We start from the raw sequence: 22,345 nt of genomic DNA, 5'->3' as shown, positions 1-22,345 counted from the left end.
ATCAAGATTTTTTTAAAAAAGAATTGTTATTTTAAGTATTTTGCTGCCACCTGGTGGGCATGATCATACTTTATTTTTTAGGTGCACTTGGACAGCCAACAATTTTTGAATGACCTCAGAAATGATATTGAGAAGAAAATAGGATTTGATGCTATTATGAGGGTTCGTACCAGCACAGGTACTTTTCGTTTTTATTATTTTTCAGGTCTCTGTTGTATAATTGTTTCCTCTTCAAACTCATTAACAGGCCAACAAAGAAAATAACAGTAAGATAAGGAGAAGCAAAATTTCCCTTTTCCCTCATCCTTAGGTTTCAGAGCCACTGACTTCTTTGGTGGCATCTATATGAACAACACCACCGATGTGGAGATGGCAGCCATTGACTGTGACAAGGCAGTGACTGTGGAGTTCAAGCATGATGACAAACTCAGTGAAGACAGTGGAGCCTTAATCCAGGTGATCTAAAATGTATTCCCATCTTTTGCTTTGTAGTTTGTTACTGACATTGATCAGTGGGGGAGACTCCAGGGCCATCAACTGTGTTAGTCTCTCCATAAAGAAATTCAACTCTATTTTGCCAAAGGCAAAAGTCACTAGATTAGAGCACTCTATGGTATATTCTCCATACTGATTCATATATGCTATTTATGTGAAGTAACGATTATGTATGTCTTTGCATGAGAGCCCCGCAGACTTGAGGTCAGAATGACAGGCATCAGTACCCACTCACTCACTGGTTTGCTGCATTCCTGACGGCCGTGTGCCAGACACCATTGCTGAGACGTGTTATCACATCAGAAGCAAGTAACAATAGGATTTGGCTTTGTAGCAAGTAAGATTAACTAGAAGCCATGGAGACTTTGAATTAAAACAGGAGAAATTCTAATGGTCGTAGTTTTCAGACACGAGCATCACCCTCAAAGAAAGGAGAGAGATTGGCATCAAGTTGAGGAAAAACTCTAATGTTTATTTTAAAATCACACCTATTTGGGGAAATGGTTACTTGTTTGCATTTTTGAAATGTATGCATATATTATTAGTACAAAACCTAAGTACGTCACCAAAGCTAGTTGTCCGTTTTTAATCGACGTGAGCCTCGAGGAGGACTATGAGAACATGCAGGTATTATTCCTGCACCTGAATCCCTGGTCATAACATCTGAGCTAGGAAATGTAGACTAGTTGTGGAAAGGCACACAGATATCTGCATGTGAAGAGCCCCATCAAAGCTTACGTTTAAACCAGTGAAATGCTACGTCAGAACCCAGTGTATGACTGGTCATTATTCCTCCCTTACGTGTTGTTGTTCAGTCTTCAGCAATAACAGAAAGAATCCTGTAGGAAAGTTCAGAGGTCTTTTGGCTGTACACACTGTTCTGTAAATGTAAATAAGATCAGGCTAGCTTGGGTGAATATGTTAACCAGAAAAACACGTGCCCTCGATGTTGCCTCTGCAGTGTGCCGTGCTTTACACGACCGTCAGTGGGCAGAGAAGACTTCGGATTCACAATCTGGGCTTGAACTGCAGCTCCCAGCTGGGTGATCTCTATAAGAGCTGCGAGACTGATGCCCTTATCAACTTCTTTGCCAAGTCAGGTAACACTTTGCTGATTCTGGGGTGCAGTATACCTTGCCTAGCAATGCAGGCAGGCCTCGTTGGTTAATCGAGTTAGCAGCTGACAGGTCCTGCGGTGGTGCAGCCTTTCGGTGGGTAAAGTCAGAATTTGTAAAAGCAAAGGGTGAAGGAGAATAATCAGCATTTCTAACTCTAGACTAGTAAGGAGAGCAGTGAGTCGGGCCCGTGCTATCCAGTTTTGTTTAAAGTTTCTTTCCCAGGGGGACTGAGTTGAAATTGAGGAAGGTGATACTTAGACCCATTATGGTATATGAGTGTGCCCTCTGGGACACGAGGATAATAGAAGATGGTCCCTCACGTGAGACTGAATTTGCTTATCCATACCAAGATAATTAGGAAATGGTAGGGACCTGAGGTGGAGTTTTCTGGCTTCTTCTCCCCTCCCTGCTCCAAACCCCAATTGAAATGCTACACTAAGGTTTAGAAGAAAGAGCAATCCAGCCCATAAGAATTCAGAACATCAGAAGATAGTAAACTGGTCTTTCTTTTCTGTGTGTGTGCAGAGTTCTGTTTCTAATATTCTGAGGAAAATTCTGGACCAATTACCTGCCTATTGTTATAGGTAGGCTATTGTTCTTCATTTGCTAAGTTATAATTAGTCAAGAGGAGAGCATTAACAAATGGCGTGAACATTTTTAAATGCTGTTATCCCTTGCTGAGTGGTCTGAAGAGCAATTTATTTTATTATTATTTGAAGGGGTCAATTTCTGAGCTAAACCTTTGATGCCCTTTTCATTGTTTTGTGCAAGTAGCTTTTAAAGCAGTTCTGCACCAGCCCTTGAAGGTCATCAGGGAAATTCTGGTCAATCAGACCGCCCACATGTTGGCCTGTTACCGGAAGAATTGTGCTAGTCCGTCCGCAGCCAGCCAGGTAAGTTACCTGCTGTCCTCAGGTGCTGAAGTGTTACAAACACCTACTTGTTCATTCAGCGTTCTGCTAGTAAAGGCTTACGATGTTCCAGGCACTTAGATGCTGTATAGTAAACCATACAACCAAGATTGACAGTGCCATTTTGGGGGACTGTGGTATATTTATAGCCAACATTAAAATGCTTAGTGGCTTTACAAGATGCATGAACCCAAAAATGTGTGTGTATATTGGGTTGAGGGTCACTACATTATGTATAAACAAAAGAATGTTATATGTAAGAAATGTCAGTATAAATGGGGTTATCTTTTGCATGGATGAAGATGGATATAGAGTTATGAAATGTGGGTGCTTAAATACTTTTTGGACATTTATTAACAAAGTTGACAGGAACTAATGGCAGTAATGATTCTTTTATATTTTATAAACAAATATAATTTATAAAATTTGGAGTTCTTTATATTTAAAAGTTAATAATAGGTATGAAGAGTTTTGAAAAAATTGTCTCTCTCATCTAGTAATTTGAAATTTTAGAAGATCCTTTAAATAAACCTGACTCTCTCTTGTAAAAACAAAACACAAAAAAAAGCAAAAAAAAAAGGTAGAACCTCATGTCCACATTTATTTTTGCATCTGTTTTCTTTTTTATATTCTTCCCCATCAAAGCTAGATGCCATTTTTCATAGTTATGTATTGAATATCTGAGTATAGAATTTGGATTAAAGAGAAGACAGTAAGCAACAGATGGGAAAACTTTCTGGTTAATTCCTTGTCGACAGTGACATCTGAAACCCCACCCAAAGCAACCCTTCAGCAGTAGCAATAGTGCAGATACATCTGGGGGCCAAATTCATAATCTGGGTAAAGAAGGAAATTAAAACAAACATAGTTATTAGCTTGGACTTTTCACAAAAATTCCTTTCTGTGCTGTCCAGAGAGATTAAAGTAGCCATCCATTCTTTCATCTCCTGTTGATAATCACAAAAGCAACTCTTAAATCTGTATTAGTCAGTTCTCTTTATTATTCAGAGGACTTGCCACTCCAGTAATTTCCAGTATCAGTCCTGTTTCAGAGCACACGTGTTTACTTTATACAAAGCCCCCCAGGTGCACCTGGATATAGTCCAACCGAGACCACTTTACTCCCCAGTTTTACTACTTGTTTTGGAGCTCTGGAAACATGGAGTGTTTCCATACTTTGTCTCTGGAGTGTCTCATACTTTGGAAGGATTGTTGAAGAAGAACAGGTACAGTTAGTGTCCTCTCAGGAAGTTTATTTGCTAATGTTAAAACAACTGGATTCAGAGACCTTAAGTCAAAGATCTGTTGCCTATTAAGGGAAGAAATGAAACTGGTCGGTTGCTGCTGGTTTAAAGTTAAAAGCTTTGACTCTACTACTAGATCATCTGTTTGCAGTTGAATTGTTTCTGGAGTAACAGAAACAATGATGCCAAATTTTTTTCTGAAAAAATTGATAAAGATTATTCCTGTTCTTTTGGAGATTTTTCTTTCTCCAGTAGCACATTTCAAGTGTACCTTTAACCTAGGATTACCCATCATGGAGTGGGGAAAATGTAGAGATTATAAAACTGTTAATAACGATAATATATTAAAATATACCATTATTTAAAAACAGAATGGCTGGACTTGAGGTTCTCCTCAGAGAATGTAACTTCAAATTTGGTGGCTTTCCATAGTTCACTTGCAAGAAATAATTTCCATGGAGAAATTCGTAAAGGAATTCCACTGTTTTACTATAGAGCCCAGTTTCCTTGATCCAAGCAAGACTGTTAAGGACCTATATACTTGGATTATATGATACTGGACCTCAGGAGATATGCTTTTACTGAATTGCCAGGGCCAGGACTAGGTTGATGCAAAAGAGGTGCTTAAGGTCTAAAATTTAAGGAGACACACACTTTGGGGGGGTCACAGGATAGATGCTGGGTTAAGACATATAATTAAAAACAACATTAAAACAAATTTTTAAGTTTACATAAGCAATGTAGATTCTTTTTTATTAAATCTAACAACTCACTGTTCTGAACTTAAATATATTACATCATATGGGAGTACACTGACTTTAAAAGGCAAGTCACATGACCTTAACTGCAAAGTAATAGTTTTTTTTCATTACCACATCTGTTACTTCAAAACCCAAAGCAGAGAATTCTCCAAATTCAATTAAACTCTGGATTCATGAATTTCCACTCCCTCCTCACTCAAACTTTTTCTCCCTGAGAATAACTTCATTATTTATGGAGAGGATCAAGGAGGTGGGGAAAGGTTTTAATTGCCGATCTGTTGCCACATTTTCTTCCCCGCCTCAAAAACATAGACTAAGACTGTCTCTCTGTTTTCTTTCACTCTAACTCCATTTTTCTTCATCATAAAATTTCCTTCTTACCTCCTCTGTTCTCTTCCCCCTGCCCTCTATAATCCAGTCTCCTCTAATCAGATTTTTCAGTCCTGATAGTGTCATCATGGGCCAAGCTCACCTCTTTGTGGTTTTCAGGACAACACATTTCTAAACTGTCTTAATATGACCTGATTAATGAGCAGCAACCAGTGAATGGCAAGACGATATTAAAAAACTGTACATATATGCTTCTCTGTGGGAATCTAAGAACATTGTTAATCCATAACATCTAAGATGCCTAACTGGTAATTAGCCCAGAAATAGTATTGGAGCCACATGGCTCTGGAATATGACCATGATCTGTGTCCTATACCTTTGGATAATCATTTTCTTTTTTTTTTTTCCTAATTTTCCTTGGCTGAAAACATATTCCAGTTCCATATGTTGTCAAATAAAAATACTTTACGCTAAATAAGTGAAAGAAGTCAGACAAAGAAAGACAAATACCATATGATCTCATTTGTATGTAGAATCTAAAGAACAAACAAACAGAAACCAAGCTCATAGATACTGCGAACAGACTGGTGATTGCCAGAGGCCTGGGGGGTGGAGGGTGGGCAAAATGGGTGAAGGGGCTCAAAAGGTACAGACTTCCAGTTATAAAATAAATAAGTCCTGGGGAAGTAATGTACAGCATGGGGACTGTAGTTAATAACACTGAACTGCATATTTGATAGTTGCTAAGAGAGGAGGTGTTAACAGTTCTCATTACAAGAAAAGATTCTGTAACTTTGTATGGTGATGATATTAACTAGATTTATTGTGGGCACCATTTCACAGTATATACAAACATGAATTATCATGATATATACCTGAAACTGATATGATGTTGAACACTGATTATTCCTCAACTTAAGAAAAGAAAAAAATTTTATGCTAGAGAGAAAATTACAAGAAGAAAAGAGCTTTTCCTCATATGAGGAAACATGCATTTATTTAACTGTCTTTGGTTCTTCGAAAGGAGATAAAAGTTGAGAGGGAAAACTAACTACAAAGTAGGATTGTTCTGAAATATGTTTTCCTGAACCAGTGAAGTAAGTTCTGTTTACACATTCCTTACTTAATAGATCATGAGAAGAGACCTGTGATAAAGGGATTTAAGTTGAGGAATAAATCCTTACAGAGCCCTGAGGGAAATTTCCTTTTTGGTGTGGATTCTGATAAGTATATATTCTTTTTCATCATTAAGATAGAAAGCTAAAAAGAAATCATGAATTTATAGACCAGATATTTCTATTTACAGATTATCATTATCTCCCATATATACTTTTTTTGTGGATATTTCGTTGTCCATTGACCTACTGTTAAATGGAAGGAAGTGACATTCAGATTAGTCGATCTTGATTCTTAGCCATATTTATAAAATTGAGTTGGGGAGAAGGTTAAACACACAGGCAAATTACTTGTAATTTTACAAATTACAAATTATTTGTAGTTTTTTTACCCATCAAGTTGTGTTTCTAGAACTGTTTCATTGTGTTATTATTTGGGGCGTCACTTTATGGTATGTACTTTGAGGCAGTTAGAATGAAGTCAGAATGAGGTCACATGAGCCAAAGAGAGGATGGAGAGGAAGGTACAGGTGGATTATAAAGGTAGAATAGAAAGAATTCATGTACTAATTGAAGGTAAAGAAAAAATGAAATTAGGGTTCATCTGGTAGTTCTAGTATCTAAAATAGGAAATGTAACAGGAAGAACATGTTTGTGGAATTGTAGGAGTTTGAGTTTTCGTTAGCATTCAGTAGTGACACAGCTAATAAATTCATGAAGCACTTCCTGTTTTATTTTCTACGTATGGTATTGCAATTTCCTTATTATGGTTTATCTGTTATATGTATATCATCCCCAGTGGACATTAGACATCTTGCATGTGGGCTATGCCTCATTCCTCTGTAGACCTTGATACTTTGATAGAACCTGTGACGTGGTGGCACTCATTCATTGTCTGATGAGTCTATGACTAACAGATGCACGAAGAGCATAGAGGAAGAGATATCTCGTGGGCAGTTGGAAATGCTGTTCTTGACCTCAAGAGGTAGAAGCTGGTAATACAGATTAGGAAATAACTTATTTATTTCATTTTATTTAATAAACATGTATATGATACTATCTGTTCGGCACTATTGTAAGTGCTTCACAAATTAGAAATAATTTAATCCTCGTAACAACCCCATGATCATGAAGTAGAGGGGCTATTATTCCTTTTTTAGAAGAGAAAACCGAGGGAACGAGGGTAAGGAATTTGCTCAGTGTCACACACCGGGTGAGAGGCAGCGCTGGGATGGCATCCCCGGCCGTGAGTTGTGCTGATAAGCACTACACCAAGCTGCTAGAGTACTAGAGAAAATAAAACCACCTGCCGCTCTCTCAATACCTACTCTGTGCCAGTTTCTGTGCTCTAGGTGCTTTACGTGGGCTACCATTTAATCCTCTCCATGATCTCAACAGCAAACCTTTCTATTTTACAGGTAAAGTGCTGCAGGTCTTGATTTTCGGTAAAGACCAAGCATCTGAAACCAATGTCTCTCTCTTCCAGCTTATTTTACCAGATTCCATGAAAGTATTGCCAGTGTACATGAACTGTTTGTTAAAAAACTGCGTGCTGCTCAGCAAACCAGAGATCTCAACGGATGAGCGGGCCTACCAGAGGCAGCTGGTCATGACCATGGGTGTGGCCGACTCTCAGCTTTTCTTCTACCCACAGCTTCGGCCGATAGTAAGCACACCGCGCTGGCGCGTTTCCTAGAGGAGTCTGGAAGGGAATCATATTTTGCCTTTTCCCATGTGTTATGTCTGAAACATTTCGTTCTTAACAAGAAACTTACGAGTCACGCATGGCTTCACAATGCGTAGTGAGGGCCTGAGAGCCGCGGCTCTGGGCGACCTGCGCATGCGCTTCAACCTGCGCTCGGGGTGGCCGTGTGGGTGGTGGGCGGATCTGAGGAGTTCGTCACGGAATCCTTCAGATGACTGCTTTTCCTTCCTCATTCCCAAATTGGTAATCTTCAATTGAATAGGCAGATTGAAAAGTGAGTCGACAAGTTGTTGAAGAAATCCAGCCTTAAGGCATGAAAGGCAACTGATACGTGTATATGGGATTTCACGTGCACACATGTTATCTGTTTTTAGACAGTATATGAATGTCTAAGAGTCACCACATTTAATCAGAATGTATATGATTAGCCTTGAGCAAATGCTATCAGGGGTTTACAAATCAGCATGTATTTGAGGCTACCTACACTGTACGCGGAAGGAACTGTTCTTGTCCTCAGAGAATTTACTTGGCAATGTATTCTACTTATTGAAAGGTAATCCTTGATGTCGTGAATGCCCCTGTACTCTCTGACTAGACTCCTTCCCCTGAGACCTAACAAGTTATAATTGAGGGATAAGAGGGGGGAAGGCTGATGGCTTATTTCTAACTCCTGTATCCAAACTCATACCCAGGCTCTCAGTGCAGTTAGAGAGTTAAATTAGGTTGGAAGTAAAAAGCTGTTGATCCTTTCACTTCATATGAATGTTAGATGTAAATTGTTAACAACTGATTTTCCTATAAAATTGGATTATTATCAACTGTGCGCCGGAGAAACTAGAACTCTTAGGGGCACGAGCATCACCACTCCACCAAAATCGCCTTGCTGAGTCCAGTGGGCAGTCCTCCTCCTTTCTGACCTGTCCTCAGCATCTGACACAGTCTTCTCCCTCTGGAAACACCCTCTTTACTTGGCCTGTCCCAGTTTCTGTCCTGCTTCCTTTGCTAGTTTACCCTGTTTTCCCTGTTCAAGTACCGCGGAGCTCAGTCCAGGGAAGCTTCTGCTGTCTATCTACACTTAATCCCTTGGGGGTCTTACCTATGCCCTCAGCAACATTTCTGTACTGATGATTCCCAGGTTCCCGTCTCCAGCAGTACCGCTGCCCTGAACTGTGGCTGTGTCTGTGCCTTCTGTCGCCTCCCGAGCGTCTCTCCGTGAGCGTGCTAAAGGGCATCCTAAACTGAGTCCTGATTGGACCTCCCACGCCTGCTTCTCCTGCAGTCTTCCCTGTCTCCATTTATCACCCCTCCCTCCTTCCAGTTCTTCAGGACCAACGTCCTGCAGTCACCCATGGCTGCTTTCTTCCTCATCCACCCCATCTCATCCATCAGCAAACATGTCAGCTCTCCTTTCCAAGATCATCCAGAGGCTGACCACTTTTCACCCCCATATGTCACCACCCAGACTCGAGCATAATCACCTCTCCTGTGGACCACCGCAATCCCTCCTAACAAGTCTCCTTGCTTGCCCCTCCAGTCTGTTTTTGGCACAGAAGTTAGAGTGATCCTGTTAAAATAATTGTCAGTTCACGTCCCTCCGCTACTCAGAACACTCCAGGATTTCTCATTTCAGTAAAAGCCAAAGTTTTTTTTTTTTTAATAACTTTTTTTTCTTTGATCCATGGCTATGTAGAGGTGTGTTTTTCTTTTTTTTTTTTTAATTTTTTATTTATTATTTATTTATTATTAATTTTTGGCTGTGTTGGGTCTTCGTTTCTGTGCGAGGGCTTTCTCCAGTTGCGGCGAGCGGGGGCCACTCTTCACCACGGTGCGCGGGCCTCTCACTGTCGCGGCCTCTCCCGCTGCAGAGCACAGGCTCCAGACGCGCAGGCTCAGCAGTTGTGGCTCACGGGCCCAGTTGCTCCGCGGCATGTGGGATCTTCCCAGACCAGGGCTCGAACCTGTGTCCCCTGCACTGGCAGGCAGATTCTCAACCGCTGCACCACCAGGGAAGCCCAAGCCAAAGTTCTTACTGCCCTGGCCCAGTGCTGCCTGTGCTACCCTGCCCTCCTTTCTGTCTGACTCATCTTATTACTCTCCCCTTTCTCACTCCACTCCAGCCACACTGGCCTCCTTGCTGATCCTAGAACATCCCAGATAAGCTCTTGCCTCAGGACCTCAGCACCAGTTGTTCCCTCCATCTGGAATGCTCTTCCCCAGATATCCCCATGGCCCTCCACTCATGCCCTCAGGTCTTTACTCAAAAGTTATCTTTTCAACAAGCCTTCCTGGGCTTCCCTATTTAAAACTGTAACACTCCCACCACGGACATGCCCTATCCCACTTTCCTGCTTCTTTTCTTCATAACTCTTAACACCATCTAAATTTCTATATATTTAACTTAGATTATTTGTTGTCTCTTCTTCCCTCCAGAAAATGGTTAGCTGTACAAGGCAGGGATTATTGTCTAATGACTAGTAGGTTAGTAGTAGATAGGACTAGTAGATAGTAGGAACTCATTAAATATGTACTGGAAGGAAGGGAAGAAAGGAGGAAGGGAGGGAGGGGAAAAGAAAAGAGAGAGGAAAGAAGGAAGGGAAGAAAGAGGGAGTTTCTAACTCTCTTGCCTTTGCCTGCATAGCACACATTAGATGTCAAGAGTACAACATTGCCTGCTGCTATTCGTTGCTCTGAGACCCGTCTTTCAGAAGAAGGAATATTCCTATTGGCTAATGGTCTGAACATGTTCTTATGGTTGGGAGTAAGTAGCCCACCAGAACTCATCCAAGGAATATTTAACGTGCCATCTTTTGCACATGTCAACACGGATATGGTAAGTATATTTTTTCTTTGTTTTGTAGTAATATACAAATTCTTAAATGTTGCTTTCTTTTTAGAGGCAGTTGGTACTTTGAGACATATATATGAAGTATACTTATTTTATGTGTGTTTTTTTTAATAAAAAGATCTTAATGTCAAAGAATACACAGAGGGAGTGGAATGTGAATATAAGTAATGAATTTCCTGCTTTTTTTTTTTTTTAAAACAACTCCTGTGAAAAATATTGGCCATGATCTTTTCCTGAAACTTGTGACTTTGTGGTAAAATGTTCTAATTCACTTTTTCAATGGCTAACTCAAAGATGATGTATGAGCTCTTGGTGTCTTCTTGCTTAGAAGTAAGCATTAGCATTTTACTGTCTTAATGGAGGAAATCTAAGTCCAGATCTTTCACATCCCCCAGGGGCCACATGCAGCTGGGTAGTTATCTTTTGTTCACCATGAACCAGATTTCAGGGAAATCTAAGAGGCCACATTCCCTTTGAGAAGTCAGCATTTGGTGGTTAATTTTAATGTTGGAACAGTGGTATTTGGATAGCATTTTCCAAATGGGGTAATGCCTCAGGGTCCTGCACCTGATCCGCTGAAGGAATAAAGTGTGTCCTTTTCTCACACAGCATAGCCTTGAAATATCCATCTTGCAAAGGGATGAAAATCATGGTGAATGGGCCGAAGACATCCTTTGTAAAAAACATAACACCCTTTGTGTCACTTCAGTGATATACATGTGTCAAGTTCCAGGGAAGGATTTTTATTTTCAAAAGAGAGTTCATTGGTGGAAATGCATGCTGTTAAGTATGAATAATTTTTAGTACATTTTTTCATATTTTTGGTTTTTAGGTAAATGAACTAAGCCAACAGTTCAGTATATGGTTTAGAAGGATGTTTTTTAACTTTAACATTCTAGTAATCTCATTCTGCTTCTATCTAAATGTCAGAAATTGTACTGAAACTTAAACTTTGATTTTCTTAAATTTAGACATTATTGCCTGAGCTGGGAAACCCGTACTCACAAACACTCAGAATGATAATGGGTATTATCCAACAAAAGCGGCCATATTCAATGAAGGTAAGAATGAGATTTTATTTTTTTCTTTTTTCAAGTCTTTTTTTTTAAATTTCCTTACAAACTTTTAAAATACATGTCCTATATTTTTATAACATTAGTTTTTGATAGAAAACTCACATTAACCTCTAAGTATATCTACCTACTTGTCAGTCACAAACATATAAAAATAAACAGCTATCACCATGGGTTAACCATGGGTCATCTTACTAAGTATTAACTTAGAAACAATTGATATTATTAACAGGCTTTGAAATGATTTTTCCGTCAGTGCTTAAAATTACTTAGAACATTTGTTATACTTGGATTTTACAATTTTTGATTTATTATCTCTGAAAAATTTTGCTATTCTAGTCCTTCTAAGGACTCCTTTTTGAGTTTGAGGAAAAGAGTTTAAAATGTCTGCATCTCAGGAAAATTATGCCTTGTCGCTAAGTCCCACGTACTCACCTCTGTCTTCCTTCTCAAGCTCAATATTAGAATCTGCTGGAATTTGGAATGTACAGATGACAGTGGTCTATTACTGTACTACTTCCTGCAGAGGTACAGGACACTCACCTGAAGGCAGGCCTCTACAGGAGCCAGGGTATTATGGGGCTGTTTTTCTCCTGAAACATAAAATGTGATATCAGTTTACATCAACATTCTTTACCATTGATACTCACGCATGCAAACATCAACTTTAGATAGAACTTAGGAAATTTGAACTAATAAAGAGCTTTATAATCTCTAGGACATCTGGGTGAACATAAAACCCTTCCAGAACTGTTTTTACATCACTACTTGGGTTCAGTTTTAGGACAGGACCTAGAGATGGCAGAGAAGGTTCAGAATAAACATGTTCTTCACTCTCTGAACACCCTGGAGACATGTAATGAAATCTTAGGGTCTTATGAAACACAAATTGAAGACCGCTGGTGCTCAGAATGCACAGCAAGGATGATCCCCCTCTGTCCCAGCAGCAGCAACTGCGTCTCCGCAACTGAGCCCATTTGCAGAGAAGAGGCCAGACTACACCTGGGGATCACCCTTGTGCTCAGCAGCCCCTCCTTCCTCTGCTTTCTCCCGCCCGCTCCAGTAACCCTTACCAATCAAGGTCATGTCAGCTTTGGTTATTAGAATATCTGGGGTAAGCTCCAAATATGATATGTAAATAAAATATAAGCAATTGTGTAATACAATAATTTCAGCTTGAATACTTAATCGGATTTTTTTATGTACCAGTGGCAAACTTATCTGTTGTTTGTAAAATCCTTGCCATTTTCAGGGTATCATCTGTATAAAGAATTTGAAAATCTAAAATCCAGAGATGTGAGAGCTAAGGGAATCTAGGAGACACCTGGTCCACCCCTAGCCTTTCAGCTCCCCCCATCGCCATTTAGCAGATATGAAAGTGAGGCTCAAAGGAGTTCACTTACTTGGTCAGGGTTGCACAGCTAGGTCACGACAGACACAGGCCTGACCCTGGCTGTTTAGTCCAATGCACTCGGTTTTGCATGCTTTTCTCCAACATTTGAAAATGGACCACACAAAGGAAATGAAAACACATTTAAGGAGTCTTTAAATCTCTTTGAAAGAGTCAAGATTGACTAAGATTGGGAAAGCTGAAAGGGAAGGGTCAAAGATAGCAAAATCAAACCCAGAAGGCACTGCTACCTTCTAGATTATGCTAATTAGTTTTGCAGAAAATCAGCCCTCTTAGACCTCACTGTCTGCACAGTCTTACATTTGTGGGGGAACAAAAAAAAAGATTCCTATCACAGTGTGTTCCCAGATTACCTAAATCAAATGCAAGAGTCCTATCACAGTGTGTTCCCAGATTACCTACATCAAATGCCTTACTGGCAAATTCTCCCCCTGCCCTGCTCGTGGTCCTCCAGGCTCCAAGTTCTCTCTTCTTCCTCTTGTGTTTTCTGGATTACTCCCTCCCCATCGGCTCCTTTCCAGTTTACAAGCTGTTCAAATCTACCTTCTTTGAAGCTGCTGCTTCTCCAAGATTCTGCTTCCTTTTCCTTTCATTTTATCCCACAAATTTGTACTGAACACTAGCAACACAGCAGGCATTTTACTGCCATGCTTCCTGAAAAGTCATCTATGTAAACTGCTTATAGTTCCTTATTCCCATCTCTCGTTTTCTATGAACTGCCACATTGCTGGAGACATTTTATTCTCAATCCCTTTACAGAATTTACAAGATCAAATACTACTTCTTTCCTCAATTTTTCTCTTCTGTTAGATTTCAAAACATCATACTCTCCTGATTCTTCTCCTTTCTCACTGACCTTTTTCCTCTGGCTTCTCTTCAGTCATCTGCCCCTTAAAAAGAGTTGCTGTTCTCTTAAGTTATATCCATGGCTCTCTTCTCCTTTCATTCAACATACTCCTTCTGGGCCATCCTAATCACTGCTTTCTTTTATCTGTTCCCTGTGAAATAGGCAATGAGAGATGAAAATGGCTTATGAAGTACAATAATTCTGTAAGGCCACTGGTAACATGGCCCAGAGAATATCAGATTTAGACCTCTTGAATTAGCCAGTCATTCCTTGGAGAGGACACACAGGAAGCTGGGAAGGAGACTAACAGTGACCATTTTGCTGTTCTTCCCCCACTCTACAGAGCTGTGTCCCTCCCTATAGAAATGTTAAGGAGGGTAATAAAATATGGATTCCCAATCCATCCCAGTGTTTTCTCCTCTGATTTGTGTGGTGTACCCCTTGAGGAGAAGACCACTAGCATGTCAAGACAGCATATCCCCCACTCCTATAAATGCAATTCCCTGAGACCTTCCACCAACAAGTGCTGGGTGGTCCAACTTTGTAGAGACTCAAATGGTAGAGCAGGATATTAATTACTTTACCTTATAGTTGAGTTTCCCCCAAGGCCGAAATTCATTCTATTTCCCACTTCACATCACGGCCAGATGCATTCATCAGAGAAGGTTTTACAGTGAGTACCACATGAAAACCAAAAAAATAAATAACCTAAATGAATGGCAGCATTAGAAAATACCCCACAGATGAGCAATATGAACTTCCATTAATTTCCATAGAGAAATTAAAGTCTAAGGAAATCAAGGTCTCAAATCCTTCCCTCCACAATGTTTTTATTCTGCCCAGTCTCAGCCTGAGTTGTGTCACTGAGGCTGGACCCACGTTGCTGTTGCCGATAATGCACAATGGCAGAGGTCCTAGTGGCACCTGGGGAAAGGTGGAGAAAACACAAGTAAAGAGAAAATCGCCTTGGTTTCAGGCTCACCAGGATGCACATCTTCAACTCCTTTGGAGATGTTTCCATGAAGGGGTTAGTTTCTTTCCCCATGTCAGAGTGGAATATGACTGCCCACACAGCTGTTCCAGTGTCAGCTCCCAGGGCTTGGCACTGACAAGCCAAGACATCACACGTGTCCATATCCACATGGAATTAGCTGGCTTGTAATGGTAGCAGCAGTTGTTATAATATTATTATTAGTTCAGGGTTGGTTCAGAGTTTATCAGCCTAAGGCCCCGGCCAAAATAACATAAAGGAAAAAAAGCAAGCCATGTTGACAACATTATTCTACTTGATTTAAAAAAAAAAAAAAAAAAAAGCCTATATAAAGCAGCAGTAGGGAGGGCTAGGCCCTCCCAGCCGATATGTAACAAACCTTCCTTGCTGCAGCTGGCGTGAAGCTAATAGCTGCAGGCCCTTTGGGTGGTTCCGCACGTGAAAGGAAGTAAGATGATGCCCTGGCTCTTCTGAATCATACAGGAGGCAGGTGGAGACAATGATTTGCATGTGTGGCTCCATTAACCATGCTCATGGCTCAACAGATATCAAATTCTGACCGTTCTGATCATCTGCTCTGAATTCCTGAAACAGGAGTGAGTAAGGGGGCGGTCAGTAAGTAGGGCTCAGAGTATTCATGACGGACTACCCTCTTCTGGGTTTCTTCTCCATCTGCCTCTCCCTCTAGAGCAGCACTGTCCAATAATGCAAGCTGCACATGCAATTCTATACTTGGTAGTAGCCACAATTCAAATGTAAAAAATCCATTTTGATAATGGATTTTATTAAGCTAGTGTATCCGAAATATTATCATCTCCACATGTAATCAGTGTAAAAATTGTTTTGAATATTTGAAGAATTAATTTTAGTGGTTTAAGAACTTTACATTTTCTTTTTCGTCCACTTCCTTTGCACCTAACACTGCCTAATTCAGATCCTGATCATCTCCCACCTAGATGCTTCCAACTGCTTCCTGTCTGGTTTCCCTCATCCCCCCGGTGCATTCCAGGCACCATAGCCAGTTGTTCTTAAACACCTTCACTGGATCACATGCCCTACAAAAACCCAAAGGCATTACCTCCCATTGCCTTTCAGAAGTGTGGGCTAGTTTACATGCCAGGCAGGACTGTGTCTTTTGTATGTGGTCCCCGCATGGAATGCTAGCTCGGCCCCCACCTCCTTAAGGAAATCCCACCCTGTCCTTTAAGGTTCAGTACAGTCACTACATTGTGAAGCCTTCCCCGTAGCACTCGGCTTATGTTTCCTTGTTGCCACTTATAATTAATTGTATGTCTTGGTTTTTGTGGTTTTGGGCTCATTGCCTCTCTCCACTCTGGATAATAGGCACTTTCCTATCATCCTGCAAGGCCTCACAGACAGTGGACATATGTAATTTTGGTGAAATTGAAAGATACAAAATTTAGCCACATTCATAAAATGTTTATAACCAGCTATCTTGTTTTTTTTTTTCCTAGCTTACCATAGTAAAGCAGCGAGAACAGCCAGAAATGGTTTTCCGACAGTTCCTGGTAGAAGACAAAGGACTTTATGGAGGATCATCCTATGTGGATTTCCTTTGCTGTGTTCACAAGGAGATCTGTCAGCTGCTTAATTAACTGAACCTTCTCTATTGTTAATACTGCATTTCTAAGGAGATAATCTCCTTCTTGGTGCCTAACTCTCCAGATAATAACAGGCTAGTTTTGATTTCTTGCTCATTTTCAGAATAGCTTTCCAAGACGGCATTTAGAACTACAGCTTTGGTGCTCAGGTATAAAGCCAATGAAGGTACAATTGTACCTTAAAGGGAACAGTCTATTTCTGATTGCACAATTTTTAACTGTTAAAACTGATGCAGTTTGCATTTCATGAAAGGCATAGTTTACAGAACTGTAAACATTCTCAATTTTCTTTCTTTGTGCTAGACATATAAATTATTTTTCAAAATGTATAGATTTGGAGTAAAAAGTTTTGGTTCCTCTCCCATTTGCAGTGAGGAAAAAAACAACTTAATTTTTACATTATACTTAATTTTTTTAAACCATGTAACCCCATTGAACACATTTTTTCAACTTAAAGTTTGCATAGCAGACTTTTAAATAACCTTGGAATCTATTTGGTAGAACAGTTTGTGTTCTATATTTTTTTCATAATTATATGTTGTGTATGTTAAAACTATTTTCCAGTTGTTGTTTTGTCTGTAAAACTGTCTTTATCAATATTCTTAATGGTTCCCTGTACAATTTTGATGGTTTCTACCTGTATATAATGGATCTTAACCAGTTCAATAAATCACTTCATATGCTCTTACTCAGCAGACAAAATTCATTATTTAGGTATTTTGAGATTTTTAAAAAGAAACGAGGGTAGTAGTTAAAGCGTCTTGGAAAACGTTGTTTGGATGGATCACTAAAAACTGAATATTTTGGGGGGGGAGTTGAGGAGAATTAGGTAAATAAATATAAGCAGTGTCAGAGACAGTGTACTTGAGAAAGGCAATTTAAAAGTTCTCCAATATGTGGGGCTTCCCTGGTGGCCCAGTGGTTAAGAACCCATCTGCCAATGCAGGGGACACGGGTTTGAGCCTTGGTCTGGGAAGATCCCACATGCCGCAGAGCAATTAAGCCCGTGCACCACAACTACTGAGCCTGCATTCTACAGCCCACGTGCCACAAGTACTGAGCCTGCGAGCCACAACTACTGAAGCCCGTATGCCTAGAGCCCGTGCTCTGCAACAAGAGAAGCCACCGCAATGAGAAGCCCATGCACCGCAATGAAGAGTAGCCCCCACTCGCCACAACTAGAGAAAAACCCACACGCAGCAACGAAGACCCAATGCAGCCAAAAATAAAAATAAATTTATTTAAAAAAAAGAAATGTAGGTTTGTCAATATGAACATGCAGTGGGATGAGAGCATATATGATCCCCAGCTACTTTTTTACAAGGACTGCCTGTCAAGTAAGTATGGCGATGATCCCACTCCACTCTGAGGTGAGTGTTCAGTTCTAGGCACCACACACTGTGTGAAACAGAAGCCCAGACCACATTCCTTAATTCACTTGAAGATAGTCTAATGAATCAGATCAGCCAAGATGGCAGAGTAGAAAGATCCTGAACTCACCACCTCTCACATGCACAACAAAATCACTATTTGCAGAACCATTGATGCAGAAAAACAGAACCTACCAGAAAAGATATACAACTAAAGATAAAAAGGAACCACAGGGAGATGGGTAGGAGGGGCAGAGTCATGATACAAACAAGTCTCATAACTCCAGGTGGGCGACCCACAAATGGGAGAATAATTACAATTGCAGAGTTTCTCCCAAAGGAGTGAGAGGTCTGAGCCCCATGTTGGGCTCCCCAGCCCAGGAGTCCAGCACTGGGAAGATGAGCCCCCAGAGCATTTGACTTTGAAGGCCAGTGGGGCTTACTTTCAGGAGTCCCAGAGGGCTGAGGGAAATAGTAACTCCACTCTCTAAGAGTGCACACAAAACCTCACCTGCTCTGGGACCCAGGGCAGAAGCAGTAATTTGATAGGAGCCTGGGTTAGGCCTACTTGCTGATCTTGAAAAGTCTCCCAGAGAGGCAGGAGGCATCTGCAGCTCCCCTGGGGACACAGACACTGGTGGCAGTCATTTTGGGGAGCTTGTTCTACCAGGTGGACACTGGTGCTGACAAGCGCCATTTTGGAACCATTCCTCTAGCTTATCAGCCTCAGGACCCAGCCCTGCCCCACTCAACAGCCTGTTCGTGCCAGTGCTGGGATGCCTCAGGCCAAGCAACTAACTGCATGGGAACACAGGCCCACCCACAGGGAGACAGGCTGATTTAAGACCCTCTGTGCAAAGCCCTGCCACCAGAGGGCTCAGGGCCCGGCCCTACACAGCAGACCACAGGCAATAGCCCTGGGACCCCCCAGGGCTCTCCAGCCAGAGACCCCAGGACCCAGCCCTACCCACCAGAGGGCAGACACCAGCCAAAAGAAAACCGCAGCTCTACATACCTGGCCCACCCACTACCAAGCTAACAGAAGCTTCAGGATCCCCCAGACCCCACACCCAACTGTGTCAGGAACCAGCCCCAACCACCAGCCATCTGACACCAGCTCTGGGACACCTGGGCCCTGCATCCAGACCCCAGGACCTGTTTCTGCCTGCCAGTAGGCCAGCACTAGCCCCAGGACCTGGCTTTACCCACCAGTGGGTGGGCAAATGCACAGGGTCTCCTGGACCCTGACTCCACCCACCAGTGAGCCAGCATTAGCCACGGGGCCCCTGGGGTTCTGCAGTCAGTCACCTTGTGACCCAGACCTGAGCTAGGAAAAGGTAAAAAAAATAGAAATATCTTTCTCAGACTCATCAAGAAAAAAGAGGGCCCAAATCAATAAAATCAGAAACAAAAAATTAGTTACAACCAACACCACAAAAATACATAGGATCATAAGAGATTACTAAGGACAACTATATGCCAATACAATGGACAACTTAGAAAAAATGGACAAATTCCTAAAAAAGTACAGTCTCCCAAGGCTGAACTAGGAAGAAACAGAAAACATGAACAGACCAATTACCAGTAATGAAATTGAATCAGTAATATTAAAAAAAAAAAAAAACTAACAAAGAAAAGTCCAGGACCAAATGACTTCTCAGGTGAATTCTACCAAACGTTCAGATAAGAGTTAACACCTATCCTTCTAAAACTATTCCAAAAAACTGCAGAGGAAGGAACACTTCCAAACTCACTCTATGAGGCCAACATCACCCTGATACCAAAACCAGATAAAAATATCAAAAAAGAAAATTACAGGCCAATATCACTGATGAACATAGATGCAAAAATCCTCAACAAAATATTGGCGAACCAAATCCAACAATAAATTAAAAGGATAATATACCATGATCAAGTGAGATTTATTCCAAGGATACAAAGATTTTTCAATATCCACAAATCAATCAGTGTGATACTCCACATTAACAAATTGAAGAATAAAAACCACGTGATCATCTCAACAGATGCAGAAAAAGCTTTAGACAAAATTCAACATCCATTTATGATAAAAACTCTCCAGAAAGTGGGCAAGGAGGGAACATACCTCAACAAAATAAAGGCCATATATGACAAGCCCGCAGCTAACATCATACTCAACGATGAAAAGCTGAAAGCATTTCCTCTACGATCAGGAACTCTTGGATGCCCACTCTCACCACTTCCATTCAACAGTGTTGGAAGTCATAGCCACATCAATCAAACAAGAAAAAGAAATAAAAGAAATCCAAATTGGAAAGGAAGCAGTAAAATTGTCACTGTTTGCAGATATCACATTTTTTCATACGAAAAAAATCCTAAAGATGTCACCAAAAAACTACTAGGGCTCATCAATGAATTCAGTAAAGTTGGAGGGTACAAAATTAATATAGAGAAATCTGTTGCATTTCTATATACTAACAACAAACAGAAAGAGAAATTAAGGAAATAATACCATTTACAATCGCATCAAAAAGAATAAAATACCTAGGAATAAACCTACCTAAGACATGTACTTGGAAATCTGTAAGACACTGATGAAAGAAATTAAGGACAACACAAACAGATGGAAAGATATACTGTGTTCATGGATTGGAAGAATTAATATTGTTAAAATGACTATACTACCTGGGGCAATCTACAGGTTCAGTGCAATCCCTATCAAAATACCAAGAGCATTTTTCACAGAAGTAGAGCAAATAATTTTAAAATTTGTATGGAAACACAAAAGGCTCCAAAGAGCCCAAACAATCTTGAGAAAGAAGAAAAGAGCTGGAGGAATTATGCTCCCTGACTTCAGACTATACTACAAAGCTACAGTAGTCAAAACAGTACAGTACTGGCACAAAAACAGACACATAGCAATGGAACAAAGTAGCCCAGAAATAAACCCACACACTTATGCAATTAATCTATGACAAAGTAGGCAAAAATATACAATGGGGAAAAGACGATCTCTTCAATAAATGGTGCTGGGAAAACAGGACAGCTACATGTAAAAGAATGAAATGAGAACATTCTCTAACACCATATACAAAAATAAACTCAAAATGTATTAAACAGCTAAATGTAAGACCAGAAACCATAAATCTCCTAGAAGAAAACATAGGCAGAATGCTTTTTGACATAAATTGTAGCAATACATTTTTGTATCTGTCTCCTGAAGTAAAGGAAACAAAAGCAAAAAAACAAATGAGACCTAATTAAATTTAAAAGCTTTTGCACAGCAAAGGAAACCATAAACAAAATGACAAGACGACTACTGAACGGCAGAAAATATTTGCAAATGATATAACTGATAAGGGATTAACATACAAAATGTATAAACAGCTCATACAACATCAAAAAAACAAACAACCCAGGACTTCCCTGGTGGCACAGTGGTTACGAATCCGCCTGCCAATGCAGGAGACACGGGTTCAACCCCTGGTCTGGGAAGATCCCACATGCCGCGGAGCAACTAAGCCCATGAGCCACAACTACTGAGCCTGCACTCTAGAGCCCGCGAGCCACAACTACTGAGCCCAAGTGTCACAACTACTGAAGCCCATACGCCTAGAGCCTGTGCTCCACAGCAAGAGAAGCCACCATGATGAGAAGCCTGCACACCGCAACGAAGAGTAGCCCCCGCTCACCACAACTAGAGAAAGCCTGTGCGCAGCAACAAAGACCCAACGCAACCAAAAATAAATAAATAAATAAAAATAAATAAATTTTTTAAAAAAACAACTAAAAGAATGGGCAGAAGACCTGAATAGACATTTTTCCAAGACATACAGATGGCCAACAGGTACATGAAAAGATGCTCAACATCGTTAATCATCAGAGAAATGCAAATCAAAACCACAATGAGATATCACACCTGTTAGAATGGCTAGCCTCATAAACAAGACAAAAAGACAACCCTCAGAATGGGAGAAAATATTTGCAAATGAAACAACAGACAAAGGATTAATCTCCAAAATATACAAACAGCTCATGCAGCTCAATATCAATAAAACAAACAATCCAGTTAAAAAATGGGCGGAAGACCTAAATAGACATTTCACCAAGGAAGACATACAGATGGCCAAAGGCACATGAAAAGGTGCTCAACATCACTATTAGAGAAATGCAAATCAAAACTACAATGAGGTATCACCTCACACCAGTCAGAATGGCCATTATCAAAAAATCTACAAATAGTAAATGCTGGAGAGAAGGTGTGGAGAAAAGGGAACCCTCTTGCACTGTTGGTGGGAATGTAAATTGATACAGCCACTATGGAGAACAGTATGGAGGTTCCTTAAAAAAATAAAAATAGAGCTACCATACGACCCAGCAATCCCACTACCGGGCATATACCCTGAGAAAACCATAATTCAAAAAGAGTCATGTACCACAATGTTCATTGCAGCACTATTTACAATAGCCAGGACATGGAAGCAACCTAAGTGTCCATCAACAGATGAATGCATAAAGAAGATGTGGC

General features: G+C 40.6%; 1 protein-coding gene and 1 long non-coding RNA gene across 4 annotated transcripts in view; one reads left to right on the top strand and one right to left on the bottom strand.

The window, feature by feature from the left end:
- Positions 1-17,156, top strand: part of SEC24D (SEC24 homolog D, COPII coat complex component) — a 121,659-nt gene extending 104,503 nt beyond the window's left edge. Inside the window, exons 16-24 of one of the 2 annotated variants that reach the window (XM_082462769.1) lie at positions 82-178; positions 311-456; positions 1,457-1,595; positions 2,388-2,506; positions 7,461-7,640; positions 10,318-10,509; positions 11,496-11,585; positions 12,052-12,168; positions 16,322-16,450. In XM_082462769.1, the coding sequence (XP_082318895.1) occupies positions 82-178; positions 311-456; positions 1,457-1,595; positions 2,388-2,506; positions 7,461-7,640; positions 10,318-10,509; positions 11,496-11,585; positions 12,052-12,144 (1,056 nt within the window). In that variant the 3' untranslated portion in view covers positions 12,145-12,168; positions 16,322-16,450. Of the gene's footprint in view, positions 1-81; positions 179-310; positions 457-1,456; positions 1,596-2,387; positions 2,507-7,460; positions 7,641-10,317; positions 10,510-11,495; positions 11,586-12,051; positions 12,169-16,321 lie in introns of both variants that reach the window. The other variant, XM_082462768.1, reaches the window with a different exon arrangement.
- On the bottom strand, positions 7,648-16,310 carry LOC309661369. 2 transcript variants are annotated; one of them, XR_014263984.1, is made up of 4 exons: positions 13,407-16,310; positions 13,001-13,361; positions 12,141-12,190; positions 7,648-7,927 (listed from the first exon to the last, which is right to left on the bottom strand). It is a non-coding gene; the product is annotated as an uncharacterized lncRNA (long non-coding RNA). The 2 variants fall into 2 exon arrangements; XR_014263983.1 differs by having other exon boundaries at positions 12,141-13,361.
- Positions 17,157-22,345: the final 5,189 nt, after the last annotated feature.

This window comes from Balaenoptera physalus (assembly GCF_965194825.1).
Source record: "Balaenoptera physalus genome assembly, chromosome: 5".
Taxonomy (NCBI): domain Eukaryota; kingdom Metazoa; phylum Chordata; class Mammalia; order Artiodactyla; family Balaenopteridae; genus Balaenoptera; species Balaenoptera physalus.
This window is presented reverse-complemented; position numbering and strand designations above follow the sequence as displayed.